Source organism: Tetrao urogallus (assembly GCF_951394365.1).
Source record: "Tetrao urogallus genome assembly, chromosome: 1".
NCBI lineage: Eukaryota > Metazoa > Chordata > Aves > Galliformes > Phasianidae > Tetrao > Tetrao urogallus.
In genome coordinates, this window is record NC_136813.1 from 151,006,441 (window position 1) to 151,024,351 (window position 17,911).

General features: G+C 36.7%; 1 protein-coding gene across 11 annotated transcripts in view; it reads left to right on the plus strand.

The window, feature by feature from the left end:
* The window catches only part of ATP2B1 (ATPase plasma membrane Ca2+ transporting 1), a gene marked incomplete at both ends in the record, with an annotated part of 29,734 nt that extends 11,823 nt beyond the window's left edge, over positions 1 to 17,911 (plus strand). For 7 of the 11 annotated variants that reach the window (XM_079549132.1, XM_079549133.1, XM_079549135.1 and 4 more), the window contains 12 exons: positions 21 to 263; positions 1,824 to 2,065; positions 4,579 to 4,816; positions 5,687 to 5,866; positions 5,947 to 6,034; positions 6,306 to 6,412; positions 8,225 to 8,416; positions 8,614 to 8,827; positions 8,989 to 9,200; positions 10,869 to 10,976; positions 12,831 to 13,013; positions 17,600 to 17,911. In XM_079549132.1, coding sequence (XP_079405258.1) covers positions 21 to 263; positions 1,824 to 2,065; positions 4,579 to 4,816; positions 5,687 to 5,866; positions 5,947 to 6,034; positions 6,306 to 6,412; positions 8,225 to 8,416; positions 8,614 to 8,827; positions 8,989 to 9,200; positions 10,869 to 10,976; positions 12,831 to 13,013; positions 17,600 to 17,911 — 2,319 coding nt within the window. Of the gene's footprint in view, positions 1 to 20; positions 264 to 1,823; positions 2,066 to 4,578; positions 4,817 to 5,686; positions 5,867 to 5,946; positions 6,035 to 6,305; positions 6,413 to 8,224; positions 8,417 to 8,613; positions 8,828 to 8,988; positions 9,201 to 10,868; positions 10,977 to 12,830; positions 13,014 to 13,336; positions 13,424 to 17,599 lie in introns of all 11 variants that reach the window. The other 4 variants (XM_079549134.1, XM_079549138.1, XM_079549129.1 and 1 more) reach the window with 3 other exon arrangements.

Genomic DNA, 17,911 nt, shown 5'->3' on the forward strand with positions numbered 1-17,911 from the left:
AACTGCTTTTATTTTCTTAGAAAATGATGAGAGACAATAACTTGGTGAGACATCTGGATGCATGTGAAACAATGGGTAATGCCACAGCTATTTGCTCAGATAAAACAGGAACATTGACTATGAACAGGATGACAGTGGTCCAAGCTTACATCAGTGAAAAACATTACAAAAAAATTCCAGCACCAGAAGCTATTCCAGAGAATATCATGGCTTATCTTGTCACAGGAATTTCTGTTAATTGTGCTTACACTTCCAAAATACTGGTAAGTACACTTATTCATTTTAACCGAAACAACTAAACATCTTCAAAAGATGAAAACGGTCTGGTTGCTGCATGGCAGGCAATTAAGTATAACTGTGTGGCAGAAAACTGTATAGTGTTTTGTACTTACTGTGAATTACTTAACAGTTCAATTAAGGCTGAACTTAAAGAACTGTTTTGAATTGATGATCCAAAGGTATGTTTTCTCCTCGTAAGTTGGTAAATTTGTCTAATTTTGTTTTTATAAGGAGAGCTTTTTATTTGGAAGGCATCATAGTTTGATTTGAGTGCTACTTCAAAGTCGATGTTTAAGGGTAGCATAGGATGCCCAAAATATGATGGGAAAATGCAGGTGCAGACAAGTTTGGGTTTTTATTCCAGATACTATTATTACAAATCTGTAGGCTGAGTACACAAGCAAAACCACAGTCCAGAAGTCAATTGTCAGCCAACAAAGATGTTCACAGGATTTTTTTTGGTAGCAGTTGAGGGAGTGCGTCAAGGCCACAAGCATCTAACTCTGTGGAATGAGTTACGGCATGAGGAATTTCATAGTCCAATTCCTAAAAATCTTTTTATAGAAATAAAAGGTACCTATGCATAAAAGTCTCTTAGGCAGGTGCTCTGGACCCTTCATTTTTGCAGCTGGATTTGCACCAGTATGCTGATGTCTGGGGAGCGTGTTGAACTGAACGTTTTAGAACTTAGCTTTCATTAAAACACAAGATGTTGCAGCTCTTAAGAATGAAAATAGATCCCTGTCTTACAACAAATACAGTTGTGATTGAGATATTCGGGGCCTGGTCAGGCAGAGTAAGTTCTGCTTTTTTTTTTTCTCCTTGTTTTTCTACAAAGTACAACTGATGTTATGTATATATATGCTCAGAAATATCTTCAGGAAAGTATTCTTTCATGTGTGACAAAAGTCTGTATATTCCACATTTCTGAGATAAGAAATCGTTTTGGTATTAAAGGGCTGAAAACTGGAGAGATTTCAGAAACATGTTGAACAGGACATTGACTGGAAAACAGAACTTGTAGTGAGGCTTAAGAAGCTTAAAGACTTAATTCTCTTCCATAGAAGGCTACCAGGTGATGTGTTCATAGTATATTATTAAGGAAGTACTGTTACAGGTGAGAATACATTAACTTTGCAGAAATAATGGCATCTAGTATTTTAAAGACAGTTTCCTTAAACTTAACAGTACTTGTAAATTGCAAAATTATTCAGGGACCCAGTACACCCAAGTGATCCAGACAGTTATTTCAAGCAGTGGAAGCTAACTAAAAGGGAAGGTCAGCTCTGCATTTTACATAGATTTCGTAGGTGATTTTTGAGCCTGAGAAATGTATTGAAAGACTAAACAGGTGCAGAAGTCACTTATGAAAGCCAGTAGTGTGAGCTTATGACTCATAGGAATTTATAGATTAATCATTGCAAAAGTGAAACTTCCCAACTCAGAGCTGAACTTAGACTTGGCTTCCTTGTTTTCTAAATGCTGTACTTCAGTGGTTCTTACATTAACCTTTTAATAAGTGAAGATTATTGTTTTTCTTGCAGCCTCCTGAAAAAGAAGGTGGTTTACCACGTCATGTTGGAAACAAAACTGAATGTGCCTTGCTGGGTTTTCTTTTGGATTTAAAACGTGATTATCAGGATGTACGAAATGAGATCCCAGAAGAGAAGTTGCACAAAGTGTACACCTTCAACTCTGTTAGAAAATCTATGAGTACTGTGTTAAAAAACTCTGATGGCAGTTTCCGAATTTTCAGTAAAGGTGCCTCTGAGATAGTTCTTAAAAAGTAAGAACAGCTACTATTGTACTTTAGCACTTTGAATTTGGCTCAACTTTGTGAGACTGTAAACTGCTGAACAACATTATGCTGTAGTCTGCAAATTATTTCTGTAGCTGTGTTTATGAACAAGTGCAACAGTCCTGTACCCTTGAAATAGCTGCTAGTTTCCTGTCTTGTGTCTCTTGATTATTTGACTTTATGCAATAAAATGGGAAGGAACACTTGAATAACTTTAAATCTAATGCACTGAAAGATATAAAGCAGACGTAGAGCTCTTCAGAGTGTGATTCTTATACAGGCAAGCCTGTCTAGTTAAACCATCTTAATTTTAAGTGTGGAAGTCCTGGCAGCTGATCCATTCAAATTCTGTCTGGAGTTTGGTTCCTTTGCAAAAGATTACTTCCAGCTCCAAAGGACAGTGTGAATGGGTGTCAAAGCTGATTACTTTGATAGGAGGTTGAACCTTGAGTAAAAGAGAAAGTTAATTGTTCTTTTAGTATGACAAAGCAAGTTGTTTCCTTACTTGTCTGCCCATTTCCAGGGGCCTTTTGTTTTATTTGCTAGACTGTTAGTGAGAGATGTGTTGCCATTGGAACAAACCTTAGTATGTAGAAAGCTGTGGTAACTCCTAAGCAGGCTAGGGGAGAAGGTATGTGTGCATTATGTTATGTTGTCTAGGAGCTGTAGTTGTAACCAGTCTGTTTTCAGTCCTGGCTTCAAACTCTTTCTAGTCTTAATAGTAGCATGTACCATCTTAACTTTTAGCTTGCTACCTGGCCCCATGTAGGGACATACTAACACGCTAAGTAGAAAAGATGATTTTTCTCCTTCTCCACCAGCTTAGAGCTCACAGCAGAATATCAGTCTTTCAAGGACTTTCTAGTTCCTTTTGATACAGAACTTTGGAATAATTCATATCTAAATCTTAGCTAGATTTTAAGCCAAGCTTCATCAGTAAGTATGCTTACACGTGCATTTTTTCTAGCTTTGGGGAATTTTTTTCTTCTTTTGTTGTTAAACAGTTGAACTTTAGAATATGCTAGAACTCATTCAGCCTTGACTCATGCGATTCATTTGGCTTCACATCTGAGATAATAAATAGTGATAGCTAAGAAAGAACAAGAAAATATGGAGTGATTTAGATGGTACTGAAGTAGCTGTAAGCCTGAAACTATTTGAGCAGCACCATCTGAGAAAATCCTAGCTGTTTTCTTTATCTTCTGTCTGTGCAGTGAAAGAAGTTGATCATAACATGGCTTGTCATTTGTGCTGCACATTCTTCACTATCACAGAAATGACTACTGAGCACTGAAAACTTAAACATGAATATAAGTATACATATATATATATTTAAATAATATAAATGAGTCACCTGTAAGTGTAGAAGAAATGCTGCAAAACTTTTCAAGCAGAGCAGCTTTTCTTCTTTATTTACACTCATGTCTCAAGTCAAATATTTTTAACTAAAACTTGTTTCAGTCTTGACGTAAAACTTACTGATTTCCATATAGTCATCTCTGTATACTTGGGATTACTCACAAACTCTGTGATTGGTGATAATGCGAGATACATACAGTGGTTGCTGACATTTGAACAGGTAACCCAAATCAATGACAGACTTCAAATTTCAGTTGGAATGAAGTTGTCTATCAGATCTCTCAGGTGCTGTCAAAATGTCATAAATCCTTGGCTTTTTTTCAGTGTCCTATTAGCACTGATTTGTGAAACAAGCTCTTATGGTTTTGTGTTAAAGTCTTTGGTAAAGACTCAAAGGAACAAAATTAAATTTATTGTTAAAAGCATTTGGTAATGTTATGTTTGCGACATTATTAGTAAAGTATGTATGCTCTAGGAAAGCAATGATGTCTAGGCATAAAGAGACTAAAATAACACAACTTGAAATGCTAGAGTATGTTATTTTGAGCCTAGTCTCTTAATTTTTTTACAACAGCTTGAAGTATTTGTTTTTTATTTAATGCTTTATGTTTAAGAACTGCCAAACTCTCTCAGAATTGGTAACGTGCGTGTTGATTATTCTGTAAACCTTTGTACTGACAAAGGATAGCACTGGTTCTTCATACCATGCGAGTTTGCTTTTCATTCTGTAAGTTTAGTGCTTAGCCATTGTGTGCATGTTTTGGAAGCTTACTGTAGTTCTGAGCCATGTGCAACTGTTAAAGGTGGGACTATTTTGTTGAACTTGAAACTCGATTAACTGACACAGCTAGTGCATTTACTACATTTAAGTACAGTGAAAAATGTTTACTCCTGGGAGGCAACTAATTTTGTTTCCATAATTTACAGAGCATTATTTTCATCCCAGGACAACCATCTCAGTGAACAGCTAGCATGTTTTGCAGTTAGGAAGAGATTAAGTGCATACGGAGAAGATTATCTGCTAGTGTGTCTGTCTGGAAGAGTAAAGCTTATGGAAACTTTAACAAGTTGACTAATAAACCACTTCCCACAAAAGTCTGAACTTTCATAAAGATCTGCTAACTTTAATTTTTTCTTTTCAGGTGCTTCAAAATACTGAGTGCTGATGGAGAACCAAAGGTATTCAGACCTAGGGACCGTGATGATATTGTAAAAACTGTAATTGAGCCAATGGCTTCTGAAGGGCTCAGAACCATTTGTTTGGCATTTAGAGACTTTCCAGCAGGGGAACCAGAGCCAGAATGGGACAATGAAAATGACATTGTTACTGGTCTGACATGCATTGCTGTTGTTGGGATTGAAGATCCTGTGAGACCTGAGGTAGGGTCACTGTGTAAGCTGCAGTGTTTCTGTTTCAGGAGGTCCTGGTTCATGTTGTTTTCAGTCATGCAAAGAGTGAGTTTTGCATCTTTAGCATAGTTAATAAACGAAAATCTTATTTCTTAGGGGGAAAAGTTAATGTAGCTACAAAAGCAGATTAAAACCTTAATGACACTTATGCTGTGTTACTGAAGCTCTGTACAAACTAATGACTTAAGGCGCTTACTAAGCAGTGTCTCAGTAGATGGAACAACTGGTCTTTTTTCTTCTTTAAACTACTAGGAATATTAGGAGTGTGGATTAGGATCATATTAGCTATTGTGTTTGCTGCAAGGTTCTAAAGGGGAAGAGGATTTGTTAACTGAGCTAAGGAGATCTGCTTGTGGTTGAAGTCTATGGAGGGCAGTGTTTCTCAACAGTAAAAGCTTTTATGCTTTAAGGGGGTCTTCATTCTGACCCACATTAGCGTCACTTCACAGTCAAAGTTGTGGGCTGACAAGTAGTGTGTGAGCTGTAGTTCATTTTACATAATCATAAACGTAAAGCCAGTACTTAGTACTTTTGACTGCTACTCCATAACTTGTATCATGGGACTTTCTGTGGTGGATTTGCACACTGCAGTATTTGGAAAATAAAGGGGGAATAAATGGGACAGACAAAACAAAAAATAACCAGGGTGTGTGTGTTTTTCAGGAACATGATGAAGGCAGGTTACTTAAATTTCTTAAATGTTCCTTAGCAGCATGTTAAAATAAGTTGTTTTGGTTTGACTTGAAGACACTTCACTCACATGTCTAGTCATGTGAATTTGTTAATTTATTAAGTGTTTGTATAGTCTAACTTTTTGTTGTCTTCACTTTTTGCATATAGGTACCTGATGCAATAAAAAAATGTCAGCGTGCAGGCATAACTGTACGTATGGTCACTGGTGATAACATTAATACTGCTCGTGCTATTGCATTAAAATGTGGTATTCTGAATCCTGGTGAAGACTTTTTGTGCTTAGAGGGCAAAGACTTTAATAGGAGAATACGCAATGAAAAAGGAGAGGTAAGCATGCTGACTTAAGTTGGATCAGCTATTTTGTAAAGGCTTGTAATTGCAAAATACACCTGATGTTCTTTTTGCAGATAGAGCAAGAGCGAATAGATAAAATTTGGCCAAAGCTACGTGTTCTTGCAAGATCATCTCCTACTGACAAACACACTCTGGTAAAAGGTAAATAAAAGTTATTTGAACTTCCAAGTAAAGTTCTATTTCTAGAGAAAAATAGGATTACAATTTGTGGGAAATGTCAATGAGGGTGTCTTCATATGCCAACTCTTTTTTTTCTTCTTCTTTTTTTTCCCTGAGAGATAAATAATAGATGGTTCTAGTTGTTGTGTGTTTTTGTTTGTTTGAGGATGATAAAATGACTTTCTCTTTGAACCTCAATCTTTGTTGTATTGTCTGTTTTGAACTATAATACTGAGATGTCATTTTACTTTAGGTATAATTGACAGCACTATCTTTGATCAGAGGCAAGTTGTAGCAGTAACTGGTGATGGTACCAATGATGGTCCTGCACTGAAGAAAGCAGATGTTGGATTTGCTATGGTACGACTTTTTTACTTTCAATATTTTGAACACTCTTTTAATAAAGCAGTTTATCAAATCACTTTCAAGACTCAACAGCCTTACTTGTTTCATGACCCTTACATACAGCTCATTTAAGGGCGTTAACTTCTCTCACACTTAAAACTAATTACTTTTTTGGTCAGTTTCCCATTTTTTTCTATTTGATTAAAAATGTCCTTCTGGCTTTTGCCAATGAGTAGAATGTACAAACTTACACTGCAGATCCTTAGTCACTTTTACACAAAAACTTGTTGCACTGCAATTCCTGATACTGAAATATTCCTGAAATGAGATCTATTCATCATATGGCAAAATGACCTGACGTGGTAAACAGCATACAGTGGCTTTCAGTAAGCCTTATATATGATATGGATTAAGTTTATTCACCTGTTTTCTGTGAAATGATGCAGAAGAACAGAGAGACTAGGAGGGCAAAAAGTACAAGTTGATATTTAAAATGCCTTTGGAGGTGGTACCAAGACATCTTGTACATTCTAAATAAAACAGCATATTCATAGCAGCCTAGGATCTGCGTTTGTCCGTATGAGCTCAGAAACACTTTCTCAGTTGAAATTCTCAAACACCCTTTGAAATGGTAGCCAAACAAAGTCTAACTGTCCATGAAAATTAACTGCTGGGATAAAACATTTTAGCCTAAATTTAGCATGTGTTAAGTACGCCTTATTGTAGAGACCTAAGCAGCCTACTGTAGCCAAGGGAATTTTATTGTTCTTCCTGAGCTGACTTGAAGGAATTAAATAGCTGACTTGTCTCTTCTCAGCTAATAGGTGAACATTAAAAAGATGATAAAAATTTAATACATAAATGTGTCTTCCATAGGCAAGGCTTGTGTGGTGGCTTTTTTTGCTTTGTTTTTGTCTTTACTTTCATTGTGATTTATGTATTTGTTCTGCAGACTGGTTTGTCTATGTGGTACTAAACATTAGAAAAATTACAGCTAAGAATGCGAGTCCCTTCAAAACCAAATCACTGTCAACAAATAATCTAAGTTGCAGCTCCTTGTGCTGTGTTACAAATTTGGATTCAAATTTATGTAGGTAGAATAGTGTATATTGCTTTCCCATGGAATGATAGAATCGTACTCAAAGATAACTGTGAGTTGTATGCATAGCTGGGCAGGTGACTTTTACTTAGTAAACATCAAGAATAAGGATCCTTAGATTTTCTATTAAGTTGTAGTTAGGGCATTTAAAAAAAGAAAAACCCCACGTTCTTTAAGTGGATGTTACTTAACTCATAAACTAAGTTTAATTTTTTTAGGTATGTAGGAGATTCCAGGTGCTTAAAACCTAACAATATCATTGCATTGCAATGTTAAATGCAATTATACTTAATGTCCTGCTTTTCACTGCCAACATTCTTCAAAAAGCTTTTGGCAGTGTACATCACTTTACCATGTAGGTACACGTGTATTTTCCTACTCCTGGAATCTATATAGCATGTGGATTAAACTGTAGTACTGCACCATCTGGTGGTCTTTAACTTGAACAGGGAAAACTTGCTCAGTGTGGTTTTTATTGTCAGCTTGAGATTTCTTTATTCATTAAAATCTTTAAAGTAAAGATGAGGATTTTTTGTGTTTTCCATTCTGCAGTAGAATGTGGAAGCAAGACTTGCTGCAGCACAGCTTTAGGTTGTTTACGTTAAAGTAGTTCTAAAGACATGGTGCATTAAAATGAATGCTGATATGCTGACCAGGGATGTAGTTGTTCCTACTATATACATCAGTGCATCCTGTTGCATTTCCTAGCGTTTTTCTTTTTCTACCAGGGAATTGCTGGAACTGATGTTGCTAAAGAAGCTTCTGACATTATCCTTACGGATGACAACTTCACAAGTATTGTAAAAGCAGTTATGTGGGGACGGAACGTATACGACAGCATTTCGAAATTTCTTCAGTTCCAGCTCACTGTCAATGTAGTAGCAGTAATTGTCGCTTTTACAGGAGCATGCATAACACAGGTATGTACATTGGTAGATACAGCTAATAAATGCTGTAAATATCATGAGACTCTCTTGAATTCAACTTTCAGGTGTATGCTAGCCTGAAGAATGTAATGGTCTCCATTCAAAATGTGACAGTGTTTTATAATAAATGCCTTTAATAGCTGCAGCTTGTTCACTTACGCTGGAGAGAGCTTACGTTCCTGTCTTTATAGGATTCTCCGCTTAAAGCTGTGCAGATGCTGTGGGTAAATCTGATAATGGACACGTTAGCTTCTCTTGCCTTGGCGACAGAACCACCCACTGAAGCTCTTCTATTGCGAAAGCCTTATGGTAGAAACAAACCTTTGATTTCTCGTACGATGATGAAGAATATTTTGGGTCATGCATTCTACCAACTCGTAGTGGTCTTTACGCTCCTGTTTGCTGGTAAGAGCACTGAAACTTTGCCAAGCTGTAGGGAAATGAAGCCTTAAAAACTATTTATTTATTTTTGTTCTAATTCTAGTACATCTATCTAGTTCTATCTATCTGTGTATGTGTATAAAGCCACCAATTTAAGCTGCTGATATAATGTCTTTTATACACAGGTGAGAAAATTTTTGATATTGATAGTGGAAGAAATGCACCTCTGCATGCCCCTCCTTCAGAGCATTATACTATTGTCTTTAATACGTTTGTAATGATGCAGCTTTTTAATGAAATTAATGCCCGGAAAATTCATGGTGAAAGAAATGTTTTTGAAGGAATCTTTAACAACGCTATCTTCTGTACTATTGTTCTGGGAACATTTGTTGTGCAGGTGAGTAACTTATTGCTTACCTTGGAAATGCTAACCAACTAATGCTTATGCAACCAGATGTTTTATTTCTGCAATGTGAAGAATCTGCAGTGTCACACTATTAAAAAATAAATACATTATTAAAATAATAATAATTTTCAAGTCTTGCTTGACAAGGTCTTCAGGTATAACCTCATGAAATTGTCAAAATCAGATGTTGAGCTACTTGTACATACTTTTTGAATTTTTTTTCCCTCTCTGTGATCCCAGTTGTCCAGTCTTTTGACAGTTTCTCAAGAGGCCGTATGTATTTCTTACAGAAATCAGTTGTCTGTATTGATGCTGTTGTTTTAGGTCTTATTTTGGCATGAAACACTGATGTCTGGGGACCTTTAGTTGGTGCATCTAGGCAGATTTGTAAGAGCTGGCTGGTTAAATCTCTGTTTACTAACAAGATGAATTAAATTATCTGAAATAAATCAGACTAACATCCTGGTGTTGAGAAAGACCAAGTCAAAATCTAATTAAAGGAAAATAGTTGACACAAAATATTTTTACCTTCGAATCAACCTTTATGTTTAATTAATCAATACGAATAACAGTGAAATAACCAACAATTTGATTTTTGTATTCTTACAATTTAATCTTTTTCATTTTCACACAGTTTATTTTGGATGTGAGTAATCTAAGGTATAAGATGAATCTTAGCCTTGGAATTCCTCGGAGTTAACCAAACGTATAACAGTTCAAGCAATGCAAGTGTATGCATTGTGTGAAGTTGCTTCACTTAATCTATTTTAAAATTTCTTCAGGAGAATCTTTCTCAAAAGCTGCTTCTATTTTTAGAGCCATAAGTGCAGCAGACTTGTTTTGCAGCAAATCCAAATACGTAAAAATTATTCCTGCCTGCAATAATGTTCTCTTTATCAGCGATTCATAAGGGACTTATCTTCCTATATAACTTAGTGCTGTGTTTTTTCATAGTATCTTATTCTTTGTTAATAAAAAAAGATACTCCTGAGCTTTCCAGGTCAGGAGCCCTATTTAATGGCTGATACTGTCTCCTTTTGACACTTGCCCTGCTGCTTGAATGTTTATTCTCCAGGGCAGCGTTCCATGCATATAGTTCCTATGCAGTGAGGTACTTTGCTCATTAGAGCCCATGCAGCTTGTTCTAGTAGTTAAGTCAGTGGGAATGTGTTTAACTTGGCTTTCAGATTTCAGCTGCTCATCACAGTTTGTCACATAAACTCTCATGCTTAAGACTGGGATACATGGTAATATTCTGTTAAATGATTTCAGAAATCGTGTTTGTGTTTTGGATACCTAAGACTTGCATTAATAGAAGATCATTAGTTAACTTGGTTCTGAGATAGCTGAACTAAATGTGTAGCATCAAGTACACGCTGTAAATGTTAAATGAAAGGGGAAAAGTGTAAGGACAAAGAAGCAAAAAACATTTTTTTCTTTTTGTGAACCATTTGAAGAATAACAATAAGTTCTTAAAATACTGAGAAAATTGCTTAGATTTGGAAATATAACTCAAGCTGCTGAGACGTAGAAGTGTGTGCTTAATGAGATAGTAAATCCAGTGTTTTAATGCAGCATTGTCTATGCTGATCTTGAAGCTTCAGGGAGTTTTCTATTAATGGATCACTGATACATGTTTAATGGTATTGCTCTTCACAGATAATTATCGTGCAGTTTGGTGGAAAGCCTTTTAGTTGCTCAAAACTCTCAATTGAACAGTGGCTGTGGTCTGTTTTCCTGGGCATGGGAACACTACTCTGGGGCCAGGTAAAATAGGTTTTTTCCAAATGTCAAATCCATTTGTGTTAATGAATTTGTATTTTTCATGTAAAGCATTTTACCTTAAACATTCTGATCTTTGAAGTGGACTATGTAAATTTGTAGAAATTAACAGTAAATGCTGCCTAAATTTATCTGGGTTAATAGCTAGGAAGTCTGTGGTTAGACATTTCCTTACTATGACTTGATTATTTGGTTATAAGTCATAACTAGATACTGTGTCTGGTTTAGGACAGTTAGGAAGAAGTTTTTGGACAGGTTGCCCAAGGAGGCTGTGGATGCCCCATCCCTGGAGGCATTCAAGGCCAGGCTGGATGTGGCTCTGGGCAGCCTGGTCTGCTGGTTGGTAATCCTGCACATAGCAGGGGGTTGAAACTTGATGATCACTGTGGTCCTTTTCAACCCAGGCCATTCAATGGTTCTATGTTTGTGTTCAGTTATTTTTAACTAGAAGCAGCTGTAGTTGCTTTTGAATATGAAATTGTCTTCAGCCAGATAATAAACACTTTAGGAATTTCTATAAGAACATAAGGCAATTAATATACTAATGTTTCAATACATTTAATGTGGTGTAGAATGGTTTTCTTGAAAAATGAGAACTGTTATACGTGCTAGTCTTTTTTGTTTAAAGATATCCTAGAGTAGCAAGAAATGCAGCAAAACTCAAACGTTTTCTCTTTAAAATTCTTCATTTGCATAATTATGAAATATACTTTTAAGCTTACTGCATTTTGATTATTTTCTTTCTTGGGGTTTATTTGCTATTGCACATGTAACAGTGCTTGCAAGCTTATTTACATGAAACTTTAGAACTCTGTGTAGTTTCTCATTAGTTAATGACATGGTTGTCTAAATTCTTCATACCACATGAAGAGTTTTCCAGTACAGTTTTTTTCCTTTCTAATTTGTAAAGAATACCTTTTCAGGATGAATTTTAGTTGTAAATAAATACGTAAGTGCATATTCTAAATGTGGGTCTAAACTTTTTAAGAAGGTTTTTGGAAAACTGATTATTTTTTAAAAATTGAATAGAGTCATGCTGAGGTTTAAAGGTAGCCTCAAAGAGAGTCGTGTAGCTTGAGAGATCTTTGATTCCAGAGCATCCTGGAAAGGCAGAGCTTCCCTGCTGCAGTTCATGCTGCTCTAGCATCTGATCATAGTGAAAGGGCTTTTGACTTTCTGCTAATAGTAGAAACTGAAGTCATAGTAACAATGTCAGTATGAAAGGCAGTTTATCTTGCTTTTGGAGCAGTGTTTTTCCTCTGCAGCTGCTGAAATGGTCTTCTAGATTAATGATGCTCAAGGAAAGCAGGCTTGGAACTGATGTGGATCTGCTAGATGGGATGTATCAAAAGATGATTCTCCTTCACTACATAGTTCAACAGAATAGCCCTGAAGGTGGGGATGAAAAGGAAAGCCGGAACAGACACACATAGCTTCTCTTTAGCTTCAGCTAGATTAATTAATTAAAAATAAGTAGCAATTTAATGTGAGCAACTAGCAATTTAGTAATTTTATATAAGGGTTTTGGAAACATCGCTTGCAAGTGGATCAATACCGTTCAGGTGACAAAAGAATGCCTGCCTCTTCTATGTTTCTGAATAAGCTGTGGCTACTTCTAATTAAATGTCGTTGAGGTTGTAAGAAAACTTAGGCTTGTGCAGCTATTCAGCTGGAGTGATGGCTTTACATTGACACTTATCGCGTTCATGTCTTTTTTTTATTCAACTTTGCTAATCATATATACAGGATATTATGTTTAAACGTCTATGATTATGTTCTTTTCTTTTTTTCCTTCCCTTAAAATAATAATTCTGATCCATACTTCTTATTCGCTGTTAGTTGATTTCAACAATTCCAACTAGCCGCCTGAAATTCCTTAAGGAAGCTGGTCATGGAACACAAAAGGAAGAGATTCCTGAGGAAGAGCTAGCAGAAGATGTGGAGGAGATTGATCATGCCGAGCGAGAATTACGTCGTGGTCAGATCTTGTGGTTTAGGGGCCTAAACAGAATACAAACTCAGGTATGGTCTTGGAAAAGGTAGGATGCGGTGCGTGTTAGGAGGGAAATCACTCCTCTCGATCCCTTTGACTAAGGTGGCAGTTTTAAATGGTGTGGATGAGACTCTCGAGGGGATATGGATGACTGTACAATCCCTCAGGGTTCTCTGTTTTCTTCTGCTCTAAATTCAACTCTTACCTGTTTATCTACTGTATTTAAAAAAAAAAAAAAAAGTGCCTTTTTCCTTCACTTTTTGTGTGCTATAGATGGGGATGGTCCTCTCTTGTTCTCTCTCTTTCTCTCTCTCTTGCTGAGCAAGCTGTCACAATCTCTGATTCCTTGCAGATGGATGTAGTGAATGCTTTCCAGAGTGGAAGTACCATTCAGGGGGCTCTAAGGCGGCAACCCTCCATCGCCAGCCAGCACCATGATGTAACAAATATTTCTACCCCTACACATGTAGTGTTTTCCTCTACTACTGCTTCTACTACTGTGGGGTGTGAGTGTGTGTTCCTAAAGTGCATGAAGTTAACATTTCCTGATTCACATACCTAACGTTTCTCATTTTCTCCTTAGTACTTAAACTCATCGTTCAGGCTTTTCATAGAGCTTTTTCACAAAGTGGAGTCCTCAAGACTTTTTTTTCTTAGAGGGCTGAGAACAGGTGGAACAATTGCAACAAAAGACTTTCACTTGAAAGCTGTGAGCCTGCACATCCTGTGCCTTCATCCATTCGTGTACAGAAGAATGTTTAGGATAAAACAGGAAAACTGTTGTAAATTTTCGAGTATATGCCTTGAAAGTCACCTTACATGGGTGACTTCTGTTGAATAAGCAAATTGATTAAGTGTATAATCATAGACCTAGTTTAATTGTCTTGCACTACGCACAGCACATGATATTTGAAAAGGCGAAGAAACGGATGGAAAAGCAATGCAGTTTTAAAGATATGAATGTAGTTAGAACATGGAACACTAAATGCATTTTCTTTGTAGCTTGTGAGGAACTTCTGAGTTTCTGCTTTCAGTGGACTTTTTTTTTTTTTTTTTTTACTGAATAACACAACTTTCTCAACATCAGGATTCAGGTGGCGAAACAAGGCTTCTTAAATGCGTACAAGTCAGAAGAAACATAGCTCATGAAAAAGAAGAAGGGCTTAAGGACTAAGTAGTGAAATTTCTGTTCACGTTTGAAGGGTTTCTTTTCCTTTCTAGGTTCTTCAGACAGCAGTTCATAAGCCATCAGTAACAGTACAGTTCTTGTCTCACCTCAATTCTGCCCTCTTTATATTGTACTCTAAGTGGCATTTCAGTTTCAGCCTTCCTCTTTGTAGAAGTTAGTGATTTAATTACTCATATGTAGGCTTAAATTATGGAGTCTGAAGATGTGTAACAGTTATAGATACTAGCTCTCAGTATTCAACTGTTGTTGAAATCATTTTCCATCTTAGTTATGTATTATATGTTTAACTGCCCTAACTTCCTATAGACCAGTTAAATAATTGTTTTTTAAAATAACCGTGAGAAGGCTTCTTTTCCCCACCCCTGCCCTGCTTTTTAAGCTTTCAGATTACCAAGTGGATGAAGACCCTTAATTTCAGGAGCTGCCTTAAATGTTTTCTTCTGATTTCTTTATTTTTATGTTTTTCTTTTTGGCATGGCCAGAATTTCTGTGTTAGCTTGCACAAGCTAACTTGTTCTCCCTTGGCGACACAGATACTTCCCTACCCTGCAAGTGAGCAGTGTTGAGAAGCTTAGCTCACAAATTTGCATGCCTAAAGAACACAAAATGAAAAGTAGATTTCACAGTAAGGATATGCAGGATTGCATCTCCTACTTAAAATGGTAATGAGTAACCTGTATCCCTAACTACACTCAAGAACATTAATTAGACATTGAGAACTCTCTAGAGAGCAACTTCATGCCATGCTGTCATTTGAGCAGAACCTAATGGGTACTGCATCATCTCATTGCATCAAATGACCAATGCAGATACAAACCTACAATAGTAAAAAAACTAGTTTTTGATCCTCACTATGAAATACAGCCTTCTGCTATTCCTGCTAGGAGATCCTCTTTTGACAGTTAATGTATATTAGTGGCAAACAGATAGGTTTATTCTTTTTTCTTTTTTGGAGCTGTTAGCTGGAAGGTAGTTCACATGTACTGAGGTTGCTACTCCAAAGGAGCTGTCTGGCCAGGAAGATTTGCATTCCTTGCTATTCTTTCTGGTACCTACTATAGGATAGGCCTGATGATATAACAAATTGTCCTGTTTGCTCCTCGCTTATGCAATTTTATTGTTAGCTATCTCATCTCATTATCTTTAGTAACTGAAAATAAAGCCTTAAAAATGATAGATGTTTCTCTTTTAAGTGTAAGTTAAAGTGCTGGTAGTCTGATTCTAATCTTCGTGGCCAGACCTTATGAGGGTCCTCGGTTTGTAGGATCATCATCCAGGTCAGTTGTTTGTCTTTTGTGAATCACATTTTTATTGTGGATATTCTTCTATCCTTATGATAATTACAGCTCTCCTATTAAGCTAAAAAACTGTGTTTCATTACTGCTTATGTTCTAACATAGCATCTGTAAGCAATGAAAAACAAGTTCCATGAGGCAGTCGTATTTCATTTTGCCACTGAAATCAGTGGCACAGTGGGATGCAACATGCCAAATAAAGGCATTGTAAACTTTCAGTCCGACTCTGTCACTCCTACTGATTCACTTGGAAAGTGACAAGAGATTTTATGCAGCACTCTGGATTTGTTTAAATCTCACATAACATGCAAACTCTTAAAGTGTGCTCAGTTTTTCATGTGATAAACAGTAAAGCATTAGATGCTGCTGTAATGATTTCTCTCTCAAGCACAACGCTATTTCCTGTTCTCTCCATTTTGAATATTACGTATCCCTCCTGTCCTCTTGAAGTGATTTTCATCATCAGTGGAGCCCAGTTGTATACCTGCAGTATGAAAATGTGGACTTTATAGCTTTTTAGTAAAATTCTTAATGAAAGTTAGGGTGGGGATAGGGGAGACAGCGCCTATTTCTGGATCTCAAAGAACGCGGTCAGAATCAAATGTGTAGAGCTGCTCTGATAACAAACTTGATACACTGCTGCTGGAGAGTCCTTTTCTGTTTGCACTAAAAGGATGTTTGGTGTATCTTAACTCTTCAGAAGTCATCATTCATGTCCTGCTTGACCTTCCAGCTTCATTCCTTCACCTGGAATTGCTTCTTTTTTACTACTAAGGAACTCAACGCATCCTGTATGGAAGCAGTAATCCTGATACACTTCTCGAAGTCATCTCAGATGTCCTAAAAAATCTTTTAAAATTTGACTTACTGTTCTGTAACAGTAAGTTGGTCTGTACTACAGAGTTTTGCTCTGCTTCTTATTGTACTACACAGAACTTTTTGTGTACTTTCCTGAAGACTTACTCAGGTTAATTAGAGATGTTGAGTATTGAACAGGCAGAAGCTAACAGAAGCTGAAGAATGTGTTTTGATCAAAGTATTGGACAAAGGGGTCATTGGTTTTCTATTAAATATTTTATATAAAGTCAAGAATGAATCCTGAATTCATGTAGTTGGTCAGGGAAAGGTGGAGCGCAGGAGGTAGGAGCAGGTGGCTTCATCCTTCACATCGCAATTAGAAAAGTGTAAATTCCAGGCATCTTGGACATGCACATTTTGTAAAATGAGCTTGCACCTTTTCCCTATCCAATTTCATGTCTAATTTCTTTCTGAAATGTTTGTTTATGGTTTCTTTAAACTTAGTGTTCTGATTTGCACATGTTAGTTAAACAATGAAGAGACCTGAAATTACGGTCAGCCTGGGGATTTTATCCACGAATTCAGCGGAAGTTGAAAATTCAAATAAGCTAAAACTGATCACCTGCTTCTCTCGTATTTAGTGCTGCTTGAACAGTCTCTTCCAAATTGTAACCTGTTGTAGCTACATCTTCAGTATACAATACAGCATTCAGTTTCCTAGTTCTGGTGTTTAGCTTCCAAATCATTAGGTAAGAAACTTTCTCCAGTGTGGTAGATGGGTATATACTCGAACATTTACAGCTGTTTATAGTTAGTCATATCCTTTTTTTGCATGACTTCGTTACTGTCTGGTCATTGTGACATTGGCTTACACATGCTTGGCTTCTTCATAGTCAGTTGAAATCCTAAATTCCCAGCATGAGAATTAGTAACTCTTTTACCCTTTAACTTATTTTCAGCCTTTTCCACCCCCCTCAGTATTCTATAAATCTCACTGAGAGTTATTTAATTTGTGAATAAGTAATTGTTGGCCTCATTTAGAAAAAAAAAAAATGCTTAGTCCACGTTAAGTAATTAAACAATTCTAGTGCCATGTCTGAATTTTAGGCCCTTCAGCTTCTTGCAGTATTTTCACAGTTTCTATTCCTACTTTGTAGACTGGCAGTGCTGTACTGAAATGCTCTTCATTTTTTACAGTTTATTGCAAGTTCCACTGCATCACATACAAATTCGAATCACTCATGTCTAGCTGTTTGTGGACTCAAACTCATAAGAACCATGTCATTACCAGTAAATCTGCAGCACGTTAACACCTTTTTTTCTTTGTTTACAGATACGAGTGGTGAATGCATTTCGTAGTTCTTTGTATGAGGGGCTAGAGAAACCTGAGACACGAAGTTCAATTCACAATTTTATGACGCATCCTGAGTTTAGAATAGAAGACTCCGAGCCTCATATTCCCCTTATTGATGATACTGATGCTGAAGATGACGCTCCAACAAAACGCAACTCTACCCCCCCACCCTCTCCCAATAAAAATAACAATGCGGTTGACAGTGGAATTCACCTTACAACAGACATGAACAAGTCTGCTACCTCTTCATCCCCAGGGAGCCCGCTACATAGTTTGGAAACATCACTCTGA